At 39.8% G+C, this 16,385-nt stretch overlaps 1 protein-coding gene and 1 non-coding gene across 3 annotated transcripts in view; one reads left to right on the top strand and one right to left on the bottom strand.

Moving 5' to 3' along the window:
- PPME1 (protein phosphatase methylesterase 1) overlaps positions 1-16,385 on the bottom strand; it is an 83,115-nt gene that overhangs the window by 2,049 nt on the left and 64,681 nt on the right. Inside the window, exons 9-13 of one of the 2 annotated variants that reach the window (XM_003814678.5) lie at positions 13,338-13,461; positions 6,432-6,561; positions 5,514-5,558; positions 1,628-1,692; positions 931-998 (exon numbers count right to left, since the gene is read on the bottom strand). In XM_003814678.5, the coding sequence (XP_003814726.1) occupies positions 931-998; positions 1,628-1,692; positions 5,514-5,558; positions 6,432-6,561; positions 13,338-13,461 (432 nt within the window). Of the gene's footprint in view, positions 1-930; positions 999-1,059; positions 1,693-5,513; positions 5,559-6,431; positions 6,562-13,337; positions 13,462-16,385 lie in introns of those variants that run through there. The other variant, XM_063608665.1, reaches the window with a different exon arrangement.
- Positions 103-241, top strand: LOC112441286 (small nucleolar RNA SNORA7). Its single transcript, XR_003029223.1, has one exon. It is a non-coding gene; the product is annotated as a small nucleolar RNA SNORA7 (small nucleolar RNA).

Genomic DNA, 16,385 nt, shown 5'->3' with positions numbered 1-16,385 from the left:
AGGGATACTGCTAAACATCCTACAATGCACAGGACAGTCCCCACAATGAAGAATTATCCACCTCAAAACGTCAATAAAGCTGAGGTTGAAAACCCTGCTCTAGAGCTTCCAGGATCACCCCTGCAGAGTGGCTAATATTCTGCCAGCTTTGGAAAGGGAGGGGAAGCAAGCCTGGCAGAGGCACCCATTCCATTCCCAGCTTGCTTAGTAGCTGGCCATGGGAAGACACTGTGCAACACGGTAGAAAACCCTGCTCTAGGCCAGGCACGGTGGCTTGTGCCTATAATCCCTATAATCCCAACACTTTAGGAGGCCGATGTGGGTGGATCACTTGAGGCCAGGAGTTCAAGACCAGCCTGGCCAACATGGAGAAACCACCATCTTTACTAAAAACAAAACAAAACAAAACAAAATTAGCCGGGTGTGGTGGCGTATGCCTGTGATCCCAGCTACTCGGGAGGCTGAGGCACTGGATCACTTGAGCCCAGGTGGCAGAGGTTGTAGTGAACCAAGACTGTGCCAAGAAAAAAAAAAAAAAAAAAAAGCCCTGCTCCATGGCCTGCCCAGCTTTCCTTGGCAGCAGGGCAGGAGAAGCCAAAGAAAACTTCTCTAGGAGCCTGGAAAAGGACTGATTCCTATCCCAGCCTCCTCAAAGGGGCACCTCAAGAAGAAATGCACATCACAGTGGGGAGTGAGACTAGGCACAATTTAATCACCTCAGCATCAACCCATGGGAGCACAGCACAAAGAAACAACCAACCATGGCTTTGAAGAAACAGACATGCCAGGCTCTTCACTGAGGAAGAGGAAGAAAGGCATGGTGACCAAACCAGGCAGGGGTAAGGCAGAGATATTTATAGTCCTACAAATATCTGTTTGTCAGTTTTGGCCAGCACTGCTGGGGTTCTTAAACCCTTGTACCCGCCTTACCACTGGAATCCACCGATGGGTTCTGCAAACCTGTGCCGGATCAGGAAAGTGGCAACAGCTTCAGCTACCTGGAAATGGGAGAGATATTCCAGGCCATATAAAGGTTAGTGATGGGGCTTAGCCTTGGGCTGTGGGCTACTGTTAGATGGTTAGGCTCTATGGTGCCCTCATCCCACCCACAGGTCTGAGTGGCTTGAAATTAAAAGGACCTAGGCCCTCCCTAGCAGAGCTAGAAGACTCCTCCCCACCATCCTTGCCAGGGATAGCTCCATAGAGCTCAAGAGGAATGACGTGAAGGGCTTATGTGTGCCCTTAGAGTTACAGAATGGTGTTTTCTCACAGGAGGAGCCCATATTAATTCCTAACTGTGCCTGTGGTTTAGGGAGCAGTTTCTACCCTAATCATCCCTCTTCCATCTCTGGCTTTTGGGGGTATTGGAGAAGTAGAGCTTAAGATCTTAACCACAGGGCCCTGGGATGAAATAGCAGAGTGTCAGTAGCTCCTCAGCACATATACACAAAACCAATACCATAAGCAGCTGCCAGGGAGAAGTTGGAGAGCTGGTGGAATTGCATCTGCATAGGCTCCACAGCAGCTGCTGCAGGCAATGCAGGCTGAGACTCAGAGACTTGTCTTCTGTGACATCCAGGGTTATTCTCACAGTTGTCCTTTTACAGTCACTGAGCACCAGACTCACCTTGTCAGGGGCATCCTCATGGACTGCATGGCCACACTGGGGTAGGACCTGCATCTGGAACTTCCCTGGAGAGGAATCAAAGCAAGGCAACTTCAGCGACTAAAAGAGCCCTCTCTTATGCAGCCTCATAGGTCGTTCCAGGAGCCCAGGACCTACCTCCCCATTTCCAACCTCACCTCAATACTCTGGACCCAATTATCAAGTCTTGCTGAGGATGGTAATACAAGTAATTGTAACCTTGTGCCAATCATTTCCCTTCACCTTTTCCTTCTATCCTATTTAGTGTACATTTACTGTGGGCCAGAGACACATAGAAGAAACAGTTCTTGTCCTCAGGGGATTTACAGTCCAGTAGGGGAGTAAAACACAAAAACCAACATTTTAATGCAGCATGTCATTCCTATGATAAAACTGGCTACATGGGGCTGTAAGAGCATAAGAAAGGGAACTTCACAATCCAAGAGGGACCCAGGAAGGAAGGAAGGCTTGAAATGGCTTGGAATACAAGAAGCTTGGCATGGTGCTTATGAGAGTGGTTAACAATAAGGCTGGAGAGGTAAGCAGGGGCCAAACCATTAAGGATTTTGTAAGCTATGTTAAGGATTCAAAATGTATTATTACAATAATAAGTTACCATCTGAGCACTTAAGCATGTGCCAGGCATTGTACTAAGCACTTTCTCATACTGTCTTACAGAACACTGTAAGCTCATAACTAATGCGACAATGATTGAGAATGAACAGCGATGACTGATAAAGAAGATCCCTAAGGAGACTAAAGGATATGAGACCCAGAGCCCCCATAAGTAGAGACAGCAGATTTTCTCAGCCTCAGATTCTCTATTTATAAAATAAAGGAATGGGCTTGAAAGTTCTTCTGGTCATTACATCCTGTGGTTCTTACCCCAGTTACACAGGATTCAAAAAGTTTTCAGTGTACTCTTCTATCCATTTTTAAAGTTGATTCTCAAAATCTACCCTATACAATTATGCACAAAAATACTGAAATTCTTTTCTGAGATGATGAAACTGAGGCCATGATTAGTGAAGTGACCTGCCCAAGGCCACTTCATTAATTAGTGGAGGAATAAGATGATCCCATTTAGTAAAGTCCATCCTGTGCCCCTCCTCCTGCAGTAAGCTGCCTCTCTCTGGGTGCTCAAGCCTAGTCACCTCTCCCTTCTAGCTCCTAAAGTTGTTAATGCACTTGGATCCAAACACAGAGCAGCACATGGCCCTCTTGTAAGTTTCAAGTAAGTTTACATTTTACATGCCACTGGTGCTTGCCTCCCCAGGAGTGTGTCATTTCCATAAGAACAGGGGACAATGGTGTTATTACTTGCTCTATATCCCTAATAAGACCTAACACAGGGTTGGGCACTGAGTAGATGCTTAAGTCTTTAGCGAATGAATGATGAACAAATGACTAGATCCAAAACTTACAACTCCAATCTCCCTGTTCTTTCTGTTAGATCAGCTCTGATGACTAGGGACGCATTTGTCCTTCCTCTTTGGAAGAGTAGGTATGATCAGAGAGAACTCACATACACCAACAACACTGTGCCAGGTACACATAAAATAACATGTTCATGGGTAATCCTCATGATTATTCTATGAGGTGGGAATATTTCCAAACTCTTCTCTCCCATTGCACAGATTAGGAGCCTTAGGTTCAGAGAGCCTAAATTATTTACCCAAGGGGTACTATGAATAGGTGGTAGTTTTCCAGGATTTCATAACTAAGTCAGTTGGTTTGAACACAGTGCTGGCAAAGCTGTGGTTTGGAATCTATGCAGCCTTAGCCATTTCCCTTTGTTTTGTGGAATGTTCCTTATCCTCGCCATTTACTCTCTATACTCATAGGAGGCTTTCTTTAAACCAGAAGGTGGTCTTGATCTAATCCATACTGAGGAAACAGGAGGACATCTCGTAAGGAATCGTGATTACTTCCTGAATATAATGAAAGGCATCATTTGTTAGACTACCCGCATTTTTTCCATTTAAACTTCATGTAACTGTACTGAGATATATCATTATCTCCATTTCACAGATGAAGAAACTCAAAATTAAATAAGTTAGGAATTCACTCATACCGCAAAACTATTAACAGTGATTCAAACCCAGGATTGTCCGATTCCAAGGCTGGTGATCAACAATGATTTCAAATGCTATCCCAGTCCATGTCAACTGCCTTCAGGCAGTCTCAGGGGCCATATCTGATTCTTCTGTCTGCCCAGCATCATGCATAGGTCTTGCACAGAAAGGGTGCCTAGGAAAGGTTTCTTGAATTGAACTTAAGTGTCTTAGATTCAGTTTCATGGCACTCATGTTGGTAATTACGGGCTTAGACATTTATAAGCATCTACTTAAATAAGTGTCTAAGCCCATAATTACCAACATCAGTGCCATGGAAAAAAATCACACAGTCCCAGCTCATAGTCCTATTCTAGGCCTCAGGATACAATGTAGTTAAAGGAAGGCAAAGCCATGAAGGTCTGGGACCAGAGTTTTATATGTGAGAGCCTTTGAACAACTATTATGAGAGAATATAGCTCCTTTTGCTGTGGAAAGCTTGAGGATAGCTAAAAGAAGAGTTTGAGAGGCCCATGAGACATCCAGCAGGTTTGCTACATAGGCTAGGACTGGATCTCAGGAGAGAGGGGTGAGGTGGATGTTTAGCTTTGGGAGTCATCAAGGTATAAATGGAAGCCATGAAATTGTCCAGGGAGAGTAAGTAGGGAAGAAAGGTCTAGAACAGATTCTGCCTGAGCCTGAAACTTTGGTCTTGGAGTTGGCACCTCTTCTTCCCATAACCCAAAAGTTGTATGCCTACTGGCTTCACCTTCACTGAGTCTTTTACCCGTACTAAAGCAAGAGCCCCCACAAAATTGGACCCGCTGCCTCCACTGTTATCTAGCTAACATACATGCATCTGTATACAGTGCTCAGCATGTCACTTTCCTACTCATTATACCCCACGATCCGTTTGAGGCTGCCATCAGTTTTTTCATTTTCCAGATTAAGAAGACTAAAGCTGAGGCAAGTCAGATAACTTTCCCAGAGTCAAAAAATTACTGGAAAAGCAGTATTCAAAACTCAGTTTTCCGAACTTCAGAGACCTTACTTTTACCATCTTACCATGCTGTCTTCTAAACAGGTATTTATACCTTTTTATATCTGGATTATCTTGAGCCTTTCCCTTTCCTAAAACTTCTAACAATAAGAAAAATACTGGCCAGCTGCAGTGGCTCACACCTATAATCTCAGCACTCTGGGAGGCCAAGGCAGGTGGATCACTTGAGGTCAGGAGCTTGAGACCAGCCTGGCCAAAATGGTGAAACTCCATCTCTACTAAAAATACAAAAATTAGCTGGGCGTGATGGTGCATGCCTGTAATCCCACTACTGGGGTGGGTGAGGCAGCAGAACTGCTTGAACCTGGGAGGTAGAGGTTGCAGTGAGCCGAGATTGGGCCCACTGCACTCCAGCCTGGGCAACAGAGTGAGACTCCAATTCAAAAAAAAAAAAAAACCCACAAACAAAAAACTGATCAGTATTCAGAATATCTCTTTTCACAGTATCATACACCTATACAGTACTTTATAATTTTTAAACACATTGCCTCATTTTAACTCTTATAACTGAGACATAGGTAGTATTATAATCTTCATTTTTGGATGGACTTTTTTTTAAACAAATTAAAGCTCAGGAAAGGGAAATACTTGCCCATAATCATATAGTGTGTTAGGAGTAGAGGCGGATGTCCAACTTGGGTTGGACTCTAAAGCTCATGCTTTCTCCGTTATACCTCACTATCTCAGGATGTTAACTGCCCTATCACCCTTTCTTCAGAAAAGGGTCCAGGGGTATAATTTCTTGATAACTTACCTTGCATCTGGCCAATGGTCAGATCTTTATCCAATCTATCAACACCTAGAAAACAAGAGAATTCATTGTGAAACAGATTTTGCTGTTCACGTACTAAGTAAAAAGTGTTACAAAGTTTTAAATATGATGACATTCTCCATTCATGTTTATACCAATCCTAACTCCCAGAGCATACTCTCACCACCAGATAAAACTTTTCAGGTTGAGATTCCCCTATAATTACTATGTTAAACTGGTTCTGAAAACAAGGTTTTACTATTTTAATTCTCATAATAATCAGAATATCCTTATACCACTGTATCTAGCTCTAGACTAAGAAGGACTTGAGCTTGACCAAGTAGACAGGCCAGGCCAGAATTAGGTCATCCTTTATGCTTAGATGAATGCTTATGCTTAGTTAGGTTTAGAGACTGGGTGTGGGGAGGAGAAAAGGCATAGATGAATGAGGAAGGTACTCTACTTTGGATGTCACTACTCATTTGGTGAGAAGTTTTAATGAGGTCATATTGAGATGACAATATACCAACACTGCTGTGGACTGAGTTGTGTCCCCCTAAAACTCATGTTGAAGCCCCAATTCCCAATGTGACTGTATTTGGAACTAGGGCCTATAAGGACGTAACCTCAGGTCATGAGGGCAGAGCTCTGACATGATAGGATGAACGTCCCTAATTAATATCCTTAAGAGAAGAGACACCAGAGAGCTCACATTCACTCTTTCTCGGCCATGTGAGGGCACAGAGAGAAGGCAAGCCAGGAAGACAGCCCTCACCACAACCTGACCATGCTGGCACCCTGATCTCAGACTTCCAGCCTCCAGAACTGTGAGAAAATAAATTTCTGTTGTTTAAGCCACTCAGTCTATGATATTTGGTTATGGCAGCCTGAGCTGACTAATATATGCACATATACACTTACCAGCCAAGAGCAGCAATTTAGGAATGGGACAACTAAGAAAGAGATTGGATAAGCCTCGGAACCAGCCGTCCCAGTATTTTTCTGTTTTTGCCAGTTCAATTCTCCAGGTGTATGGATGGTCTTTCTTGGTCTGGAGGAATAAGAGCAAGTTCTGAGTCTCCAAGGGCAACCCCTGGAGGAACAGGATTAAAAACTAGATCCCTGGGAAAAGGAAAGGGAAGGAAACTAGCACTTATTAAGGACCTACTAAGTCCTAGACATTTTAATATACATTCAATCCTTCCAACAGTCTTGTTGTATGGGTCACTGTTAATATTCATTTTAAGATAATTACAAGTTTACTTTTTATTGCTATTAGTTTCTGTGAATTTAGGAAACTTTCTTAAGATCACAAAGCTAGTAAGTGGTAGTGCCAAGATTAAGCCTTTCTTATACTTGGTTGGCAAAAGGATGTTTCATCAAAAGAATAACTACAAAGAACATACTGCAGTATGAAAAAATGCTTATAATATAAGCAAGAAACAGATTACAACATGTCATCTAAGTTAGGATTACTACTGGAAAAATGTGGTAAAGTACTAAAAAGGAAAACTGAAAATAGGTTGATTTGTCAGTAGAGCATTTTTTCTTATATTTTATGATAATGATATAATGTTCCTGCAATAGTAATTTTGAAAGGACATATGAGACAAATATGACAAAATGTCAACATTTATTAAATCTTTATTGTAGATAAGCACAGAGTATGCAATCAAATATTGGCTGAAAAAATAATTCTCTATAGTTTTCTGTACCATTGAAATATTTGAAACATTATAATTGAAATAAATATACTGAATCAAGCACAATATGAAAATCTAAAAGTGAACACGAGATAGTAACATATTATCTTAAAGATCACTGGATGCTTAAGATGTCCATACTACCCAAAGTAATCTACAGATTCAATATAATCTCTATCAAAATTCCCATGGCTTTTTTTTTAGGAAATAGAAAAAAATCACCTTAAAATTCATATGGAATCTCATAGACACTGACTAGCCAAAACAATTTTGAAGAACAAAATTGGAGAACTCACACTCCCCAATTACAAAGCTGCAGTAATTGAAACAGCTTAGTACTGCCGTAAAGACAAATAGACCAGTGGAATAGAATAGAGAGCCCAAAAATAAACCTTCACATAAATGGTCAAATGATTTTTGACAAGACTGCCAAGACCACTCAATGGGGAAAGAACAGTCTCTTCAACAAACAGTACTGGGATAACCAAACAGATATGCATATTCCAAAGAATGAAGCTGGGGCCTTATCCCATATCCAAAAATTAACTCAAATGGATTAAAGACCTAGTAAGACTAAGACTATAAAACTCCTAGAAGAAAACATGGAGGAAAAGCTGGACAGTAGACTTGGTAATGATTTCTTGGATATGACACCAAAAAGCAGTGAACAAAAGCAAAAATAGACAAATGGTACTATGTGTATGGAATGGGAGAAAATCTTTGCAAATCATATATCTTATAATGGATTAATATTCAGAATATATAAAGGACTCCTACAATTCAGCAACTAAAAACATCGAGTAACCTGATTAAAAAATGGTCAAAGGGCTTGAATAGACATTTCTCTAGAGGTGATACAGAAGTGGCCAATAAGCATATGAAACGATGCTTAACATCACTAATCAATAAATAAATGCACAGCAACACCACAATGAGATACCACCTCACCCCCATTAGGATGACTACTATCAAAAAAGAGAAAAATAAGTGTTGGTGAGGATGTGGAGAATTCGGAAGGAACCCTTGTGTACTGAGTTGTAAAATGGTTCAACCAATAAGAAAAACATCAAGGCAGTTCCTCAAAATATTAAAAACAGAACTACTGTATGATCCAGGAATCCCACTTCTGGGTACATATCCAAAGAATTGAAAACAGAATCTCAAAGAGGGATCTGCAAACCCATGTTCATAGCAGCACTATGGATAACAGCCAAGAGGTGGAAGCAACTCAAATGGCCACTGATGGATGAATGAATAAACGAAATGTGGTATATACATATATAATTCAGCCATAAAAAGGAAAGAAATACTATCACATGCTGCATAGGGACTGAACTTTGAGGACATTATGCCAAGTGACATAAGCCAGTCACAAAAAGACATATAATATATGATCCCACTTATATGAGGTATCTAAAATACTCAAATTCATAGAAAGTAGAATGGTGGTAACCAGGGGCCTCTGGAAGAGTTTTGGAAAAGGGGAGTTGTTGTTTAATAGGCATAAAATCTCAGATGTTTCACAACAATGTGAATATTAACTGTACACTTAAAAATTACCAAGACGGCATATTTTATGGGTTTTTGTTTTTTGTTTTTTATCACAGTAAAAAAAAAAAAGAAAGAAAGAAAGGAAAAGAAAAAGATCGCCAGATGGGAAATCAAGGAACTTGGGTCTTCTAGTCCTATCTTTGCCACTGATTTTCTCAGGTCCCTTCCCTTCTTCGGGCCTTGGTCTTCCATCAGTAAAAGGAGACATAAAGGTACCTTATGATTCAAATATTCTCACTAAAGAACTAATTCTATTCTCCACTGTTAATATTTACCAGGGATAGGACACTTTAAAGGAAACACTTACTGCCATTTCAACCTGGAACCTCAGCCTGTCCTATTCCCCACAACACTATGAGCCATTTCTAAGAGATCAGCTCCACCGTCAGAGACAAGGCATAATCTCACAAGCCCCTCCTACATGCACACTGAACTTCACAAGGAAATGACAAATTTAAGGTAAGAAAACCTCCAAAAAGTAATATTATAATATATATATATATAACAGTTCATCTCAAATCTTAAAATTTGCAAAACCAAAGAAAAAATTCTGGACAGAATTAGGATTTCTTCTGTATTTAGGTTATTGGAAATAAATCCTTTCTCCAAAGAGCTGGATCATAAAGTTTAGTTTAGATGCCTATTAGATGCTGTGAAAATAGTAATAAAGCAGGCTGATATAATGAGATCCACTTGTTGTTGGGTGGGAGAAACAGAAAGTTGGCTAACAATCTTCCTGGGATGTTTACCTGGGCGAGATGCAGTTCTCCACACAAGGGCATCCACCACAGGCCTTGCATTATCTCCCATTGTTTCACTGGAAAAGTGTTTAAAAACATAACGCTTTGTGTCAGTCAGATCTGACTGAATGCAAGTCCCAAAGCCATTCTTAACTAATCACTGTGGGTCCCTTGGGAAAGTTACTTAATTTCTTCCAGCCTGTTTTTTTTTTTTTGAGACAGAGTCTCACTCTGTCGCCCAGGCTGGGGTGCAGTGGCACAATCTCGGCTCACTGCAACCTCTGCCTCCCGGGTTCAAGCGATTCTCCTGCCTCAGCCTCCCGAGTAGCTGGGCCTACAGACGCACGCCACCACGCCCAGCTAATTTTTGTATTTTTAGTAGAGACGGGGTTTCACCATGTTGGCCAGGATGGTCTCAATCTCCTGACCTCGTGATCCACCCACCTCGGCCTCCCAAAGCGCTGAGATTACAGACATGAGCCACTGCACCCACCCCAGACTGTTTTCTTAGCTGTGAAATTGGCAACACAAGATCTGAAAGAATTGTAAGGATGAGCTAAAGATACTCATGTATGTAAAACAACAGGAGCGTGGTCTGGCACATAAACAAGTATTAAAATTTTTAAAAAATATATAGGATGTCAATAACCTTGAAAAAGAAGAACAAAGTTGGAGGACTTACACACTGTCTGATTTCAAGACATGCAACAAAGCTACAATAACAAAGACAGTGTGGTACTTGCATAAGGGCAGACATATAGATCAACAGAATAGAATTCAGAGTTCAGAAATAAAATCTAACATTTATAGTCAATTGATTTTCAGCAAAGGTGCCAAGACAATTAAATGGGGAAAAAGGAGCCTTTTCAATAAATGGAGCTGGGACAGGCTGTTTATTGGGTATCTACATGCAAAAGAATGAAGTTGGTTCCATTCCTGATATCATACACAAACATTAACTCAAAATGGAACATAGGCCTAAATGTAAGAGCTAAAACAAGAAAATTCTTAGAAGAAAACATAGGTATAAATCTTCATGACTTTTAGGCAAAGACTTCTTAGATATAATACCAAAAGTACAAGGGACAAAAAGAAAAATAAATTGAATTTCATCAAAATTAAAAACGTCTATACTTCTAAGAATGCCATCAAGAAAGTGAAAAGACAACCCACGGAATGGGAGAAAGTATTTGCAAATTAGGGATCTGTATCTAGAATATATATAGAACTCTTAAAATTCAGTAATAAAATCAAATAACCCAAGTAAAAAATGGGCAACGTATCTAACAAACATTTCTCCAAAGAAGATATATAAGTGGACAATAAGCACATGAAAAGAAACTCAATATCAGCAGTCATTAGGAAAATGAAAATCAAAACCACAATCAGATATCACTTCATACACACTAGGATGGCTATAATCAAAAAGAGAGAAAATAACAAGTGCTGACAAGGATACTGAGAAACTGGAACACTCATACACTGCAAGTGCGAATGTAAAAGGGTGCACCTGCTTTGGAAAACGGTCTGTCAGTTCCTCAAAAGGTTAAATATAGTTACCATATGATCGATCAGTTCCACTCCCAGCTGTGTACCCAAGACAAATAATAAAAGCCTATATCCACACAAAAAGTTGCACACAAATGTTCAAAGAAGTATTATTCATAATAGACAAAAAGTGGAAACAACCCAAATGTCCATCAAGCGATGAATGGATTAAAAACTGTGGTATAGCCATACAATGTCACATTATTCAACCATATAGAGAAATGAAGTATTTGATACGTGCTACAATATGGATGAACCCTGGTAATTTTATTCTAAGAGAAAAGAAGCCAGTCACAAAAGACCACATATTATATAGTTCCATCTATATTTAATGTCCAGATTAGGCAAATCTATAGAGATTAGATTAGTGGTTGCCTAAGCTGGGAGGGTTGGGGAGAAATGAGGAGTGAATACTCATGGACACTCATTAATGTGCCTCAGTTCACCCTCTCAACAGAACTGCTGGAGTTTATGAAACCACATAATTGGGCTTATAAAAAAATACAAAGAAAAAATGAGTTAGAATTAAAAATCGAGGATCTGGGTGTGTTTTAGCTTTAACTTTTATGTGTGACCATGGGCAAGTATCTGTACCTAAGTTGTAAAATGGTGATAATACCTACAATGCAGAACTAAAATGAGAATTAGAGATGATAAATGTGAAGCATTCAGCATAGTGCTTAGCACATAATGGGTAAAAAGCAATTGATTATATTAAGAGTCTCAAATCTACTAAATGCGTTCTTGATTACCTTGGGCAAGTCTCTTAACTTCTGAGCCTCAGATTCTACACCATAATATGGGAGAAAAGATCTCTCCACACCTCATAAGGTGTTCAGAGGACCAAACAGACCATGCGTTATTTAAACCCTTGTAAACTCTAAAGAGGTACAAAGTATTACATTTCTGATCACTGATTTTAAAGATGGCAAGAAGATCCTCAAATTTAAAATACTGTTTAAATATGTATTCTCCTTCTTGCTAACAGCAGCATCTCCAAATGCAAAGGAGTAGGTCATTACATGTTCATTACCTGCCATTAGTAAGATGTTTATAATCAAAACCATCCCTAGTCTGCTGTTCATGAGCACTAAACATTTTCAAGAAAAAAGCACTTGTTACCACTACTTGCCTGGCAAGTACTCATAAAACACTATTTATACAACCCTGAGCTAAATGCAGAGGGAAATTCATGCAGAACATCAGTTTCTGCCACAAAACACACACTTTTTGTTTGTTTGGAATACAATTCTTGCACAGAGGACAACATGAGTCAACAGATGACTAGCAAAGGACCATAGTATTTCTGAGTGTGACTTATAAAATCAGTTCTATGACTTAATATGTACAACTTCAAAAAAAAAGTGCTAAGGTGTGTCATACAGACTTTCAGTGCTGTGTTGGAAAGACAGTGATACTAACTGAGGTCAGAAAGCTTCCCCAAGGAAGTTGGGTGTGGTGGCACGCACCTGTAGTCCCAGCTACAGCTACTGGGGAGGCTGAGGTGGGATGATCACGTGAGCCAAGGAATTCAGCCTGGGCAACATAGCAAAACCCAGTCTCAAACGAAAAAAAAAAAAAAAAAAAAAACGGAAAGAAAATTAAAGTGCTTCCTCAAGGAGAAAAACTTTGAAAGATGGATGGACAGGGTAAGATCTGCATGAGCTTAGGCCGGGTGTGGTGGCTCACGCCTGTAATCCCAGCATTTTGGGAGGCCAAGGCGGGTGGATCACGAGGTCAGGAGATTGAGACCATCCTGGCTAACCCGGTGAAACCCCGTCTCTACTAAAAATAACAAAAAAAAATTAGCTGGGTGTGGTGGCGGGCGCCTGTAGTCCCAGCTACATGGGAGGCTGAGGCAGGAGAATGGCGTGAACCTGGGAGGCGGAGCTTGCAGTGAGCCGAGATCGCGCCATTGCACTCCAGCCTGGGTGACTGAGCAAGACTCTGTCTCAAAAAAAAAAAAAAGATCTGGATGAGCTTAGAGTAGACTGGTAGGAAATGGAATTTTTCTCATGGGAGGAAACACAGGAACAGGAGAACAGGTGAGAAAGCAGTCTGTTTTAGGGGAGGGTATATAGCATAAGTTTTATGTTCCAATTGGTCAGAGCTATCAACAGTGCTTTATATCTTATAGTTAAGCTAAGTATCTCTTATGATAGTGTCTTGGCTCCCTAAAATATCTAATGGCAAACAAAAAGAACAATGTTATCACCCCTTCCCACCCACACACAGTTTGAACCATTCCATACCGCATCTTTTCAAGAATGAATGTTTTTACCCACCTCCATGTCATCTTCCTTTTTCCTCTTGCTTATAGACTCACTTCCTTCCTCATCTTCTTCTTCTTCCTCTATGATTCCTTCCACTATAGATTTTGAGCCTTCTGGACTTGTAATTCCTTCACACCTAGGTTTTTTTAAAAAAAGTGCTATTACACACCTCTTTCCAATACACAAATTATCTCAGAGATACTCATACTTATGGCCTTTTATAATCAAATTTAGCTAAAACTTAACAATCATCCTGGTAGGAGGATAGAATTGTGCATTTCCAGGGCTGTGGAAAATCATGGCCAATGTATAACTATTCTCCAAGGGCTGGTTTCCAGTTCTTGCACCAATACTGACCCATAGAAAGGGAGCAACCACTTCCTCAGGCATGAGTTTTATTGGCATAATCTTACATAATCTTCATAACAATCCTATGAAGTAGCCCTGAAGAGTTAAGAAAATTGTCCAGCATCACCTAACTCATAAGTGGTTAAGGCTGGGATGCAAATCCAGGCTCAACTAACTCCAAAACATGGTGCTTTTCTGCTGAACCCTGCTTACAGTAGAACAAGGCTCAAACAGAATGATAAAAGGCCTCACTTTTTAATTAGCTGACAGAAACCATCTGAACCAACCAATTATCATTGTTGTTTTTCTCTTAAAAATTGCATCTCTTTTTATTATATTCTTTGGTAGAAAAATTATTATTATATCAACAGCTGGTACCATACTTCCTTTAGAGAGAACTTGATGGAAAAAACACATTGACAAGCTCTGAAGGTAAAAAAATCCCAAGGGCCTGGGCAACAGCTAGTGCCAAGGTTTGCTCTGTATGATAGAGAACAATCTGTTATTTTGCCCTTGACAAAGACAGAGAAGGAAAAGGAGAGAGAACAAGCAAGATAAAAAGAGACTGGGATAAATTCAAAAGTCAGCGGTAGATTTTTAAGAATGATAACTTCTCCCTTTCTGTCTTATCTGCCAAACCTTCAGTGAAGTGTAAGTTCACAAATGTTTTGTTAAGTAGGTGTTTTATATGAAACTTGAGGTGCCAAGTTTCACATGTAGTATACAGTATAGATGTGATAAAAAAAAAAAAAACAGTGTAACAAAGAAACATATGCTTTGAATTTCTATAGCCTGTGGATTAGGAGGTTCAAGGCAATTTCACCTGGATTATAAGGGGCAGGAAAGTTCCAGCTATCTATGTGACAGTTAACACACGTGCACATACACACTCTCCTACACATAGGTTTACCTATTAAGAGAAAACATCACTGGAAATAAAATTTTAAAATCACTCAACTATCTGCATATATGCCATGTAAAATGCTTTACTACTGATTAGACAAATTTGAGGTCTCAAAATATTTAGGAATTGAAAAGTGGGCAGTCTCACAGGTTATTCAAAGTCTTGCATTTTGACTGCCTGATATTTCTACTGAAATTGCCCTTTTAGGCATAAAACCATAAGATAGGCCTTGAAGTCAAATACACAGGAGTTTGAATCTCAGCTATGTCATCCACTAGCTATGTGATCTTGGGAAACTACCTCTCTGAACTTCTATTTCCTCATCTATAAAGCAATACTTATCTTAAAGAGGTATTGTAGGGATTAAATGAGATAGTGCAAATGAATTAATGAATCTAGGTAATAAACATCAACGGCTCCTGACATTAAAAAAAAGAGACAATCGGCTGGGCATGGTGGCTCACGTCTGTAATCCCAGCACTTTGAGAGGCCGAGGTGGGCGGATCATGAGGTCAGGAGATAGAGACCATCCTGGCTAACACAGTGAAACCCTATCTCTACTAAAAATATAAAAAATTAGCCGGGCATGGTGGCACATGCCTGTAGTCCCAGCTACTCAGGAGGCTGAGGCAGGAGAATTGCTTGAACCTGGGAGGCAGAGGTTGCAGTGAGCTGAGATCGCGCCACTGCACTCCAGCCTGGGCGACAGAGTGAGACTCTGTCTCAAAAAAAAAAAAAAGACAACCAGACATTATGTACTTCCTGATGGCAGTACGCAACATCACCTATCAAGTATTCTTGCAAACAAAACACCTGAACCCGATGAAGCTTCTAGATTTAACTATTTACACAGAATATAAGGAACAAATGAATATGTTAAATTATGGCCTGAGAATTCAATCAGCAAATCCAGATCATGGGAAATTCTATGGGGCAAACAAGGTTTCCTCAAGAAATAAATTGCAAGGAATCAAAAAAAAGAGGGAGACAGAAGTGGAACCTTAGATTAAAAGATGCATGAGAGGTGGATCAACCAATTGCTATCTACTTATTTTGATTTTGACTTTAATTGTAAAAAATTATTTATGAGACAATCAGAAATGTAAATATTGATTAGATATTTGATGATATTAAAGAATTGCCAATTTTTTTAGGTGTAATAATGTCATCGTGATGATGTTTAAAGAGCCCTTATTTTTAGATCATATGAAAATCTTGCAGAGGAAATTATATTTGTTTGGAATTTGCTTCAAAATATTTTGTGACTAGGGGAAATACATAGGGGCACAGATGAAACAAATGAGACATGGTTATGGGTTAATAACCATTGAAAATGGACAATGGGAACACTGGGGTCCATCCACTGTATCACTCTTCTTTTATATGTGCAAAATTTTTCCATAATATAAGGTTTTAAAAATGAGACAGTGCATATAAAATACCTTGCACAGTGCCTGGCAAATAGTAAGCACTCAATGCCATTATCATTTTCATCTAACTTCTGTCTGTTCTGTTGGGCAACATTTTCTCAATTCATCTAAAGTTTATTTTGTGACTATACAGCAATACCCAGAATGCCATGTAATTCTATCAGGAAAGATCAATTGGGCTAAATAATCTTAGCTCACTCTTAGAATCTGGCTTTCACTCAGGCTATGCCAGAGCTTTTTTATTATAATTCCCTCACAGCCAGGTTTGGCTTAGAAGGAGACTGTTACTAGAATGAAACTCAGCTGCTATCACTAAGGTTAACATAATTTGTAATGTCTATGCTCTGGGATTTGCTTTTTAACACGCAGAGTTTTGCT

Source organism: Pan paniscus, chromosome 9 (genome assembly GCF_029289425.2).
Source record: "Pan paniscus chromosome 9, NHGRI_mPanPan1-v2.0_pri, whole genome shotgun sequence".
NCBI classification, from domain to species: domain Eukaryota; kingdom Metazoa; phylum Chordata; class Mammalia; order Primates; family Hominidae; genus Pan; species Pan paniscus.
The sequence above is the reverse complement of the archived record's forward strand: the minus strand, read 5'-3'. Positions and strand labels throughout refer to the sequence as shown.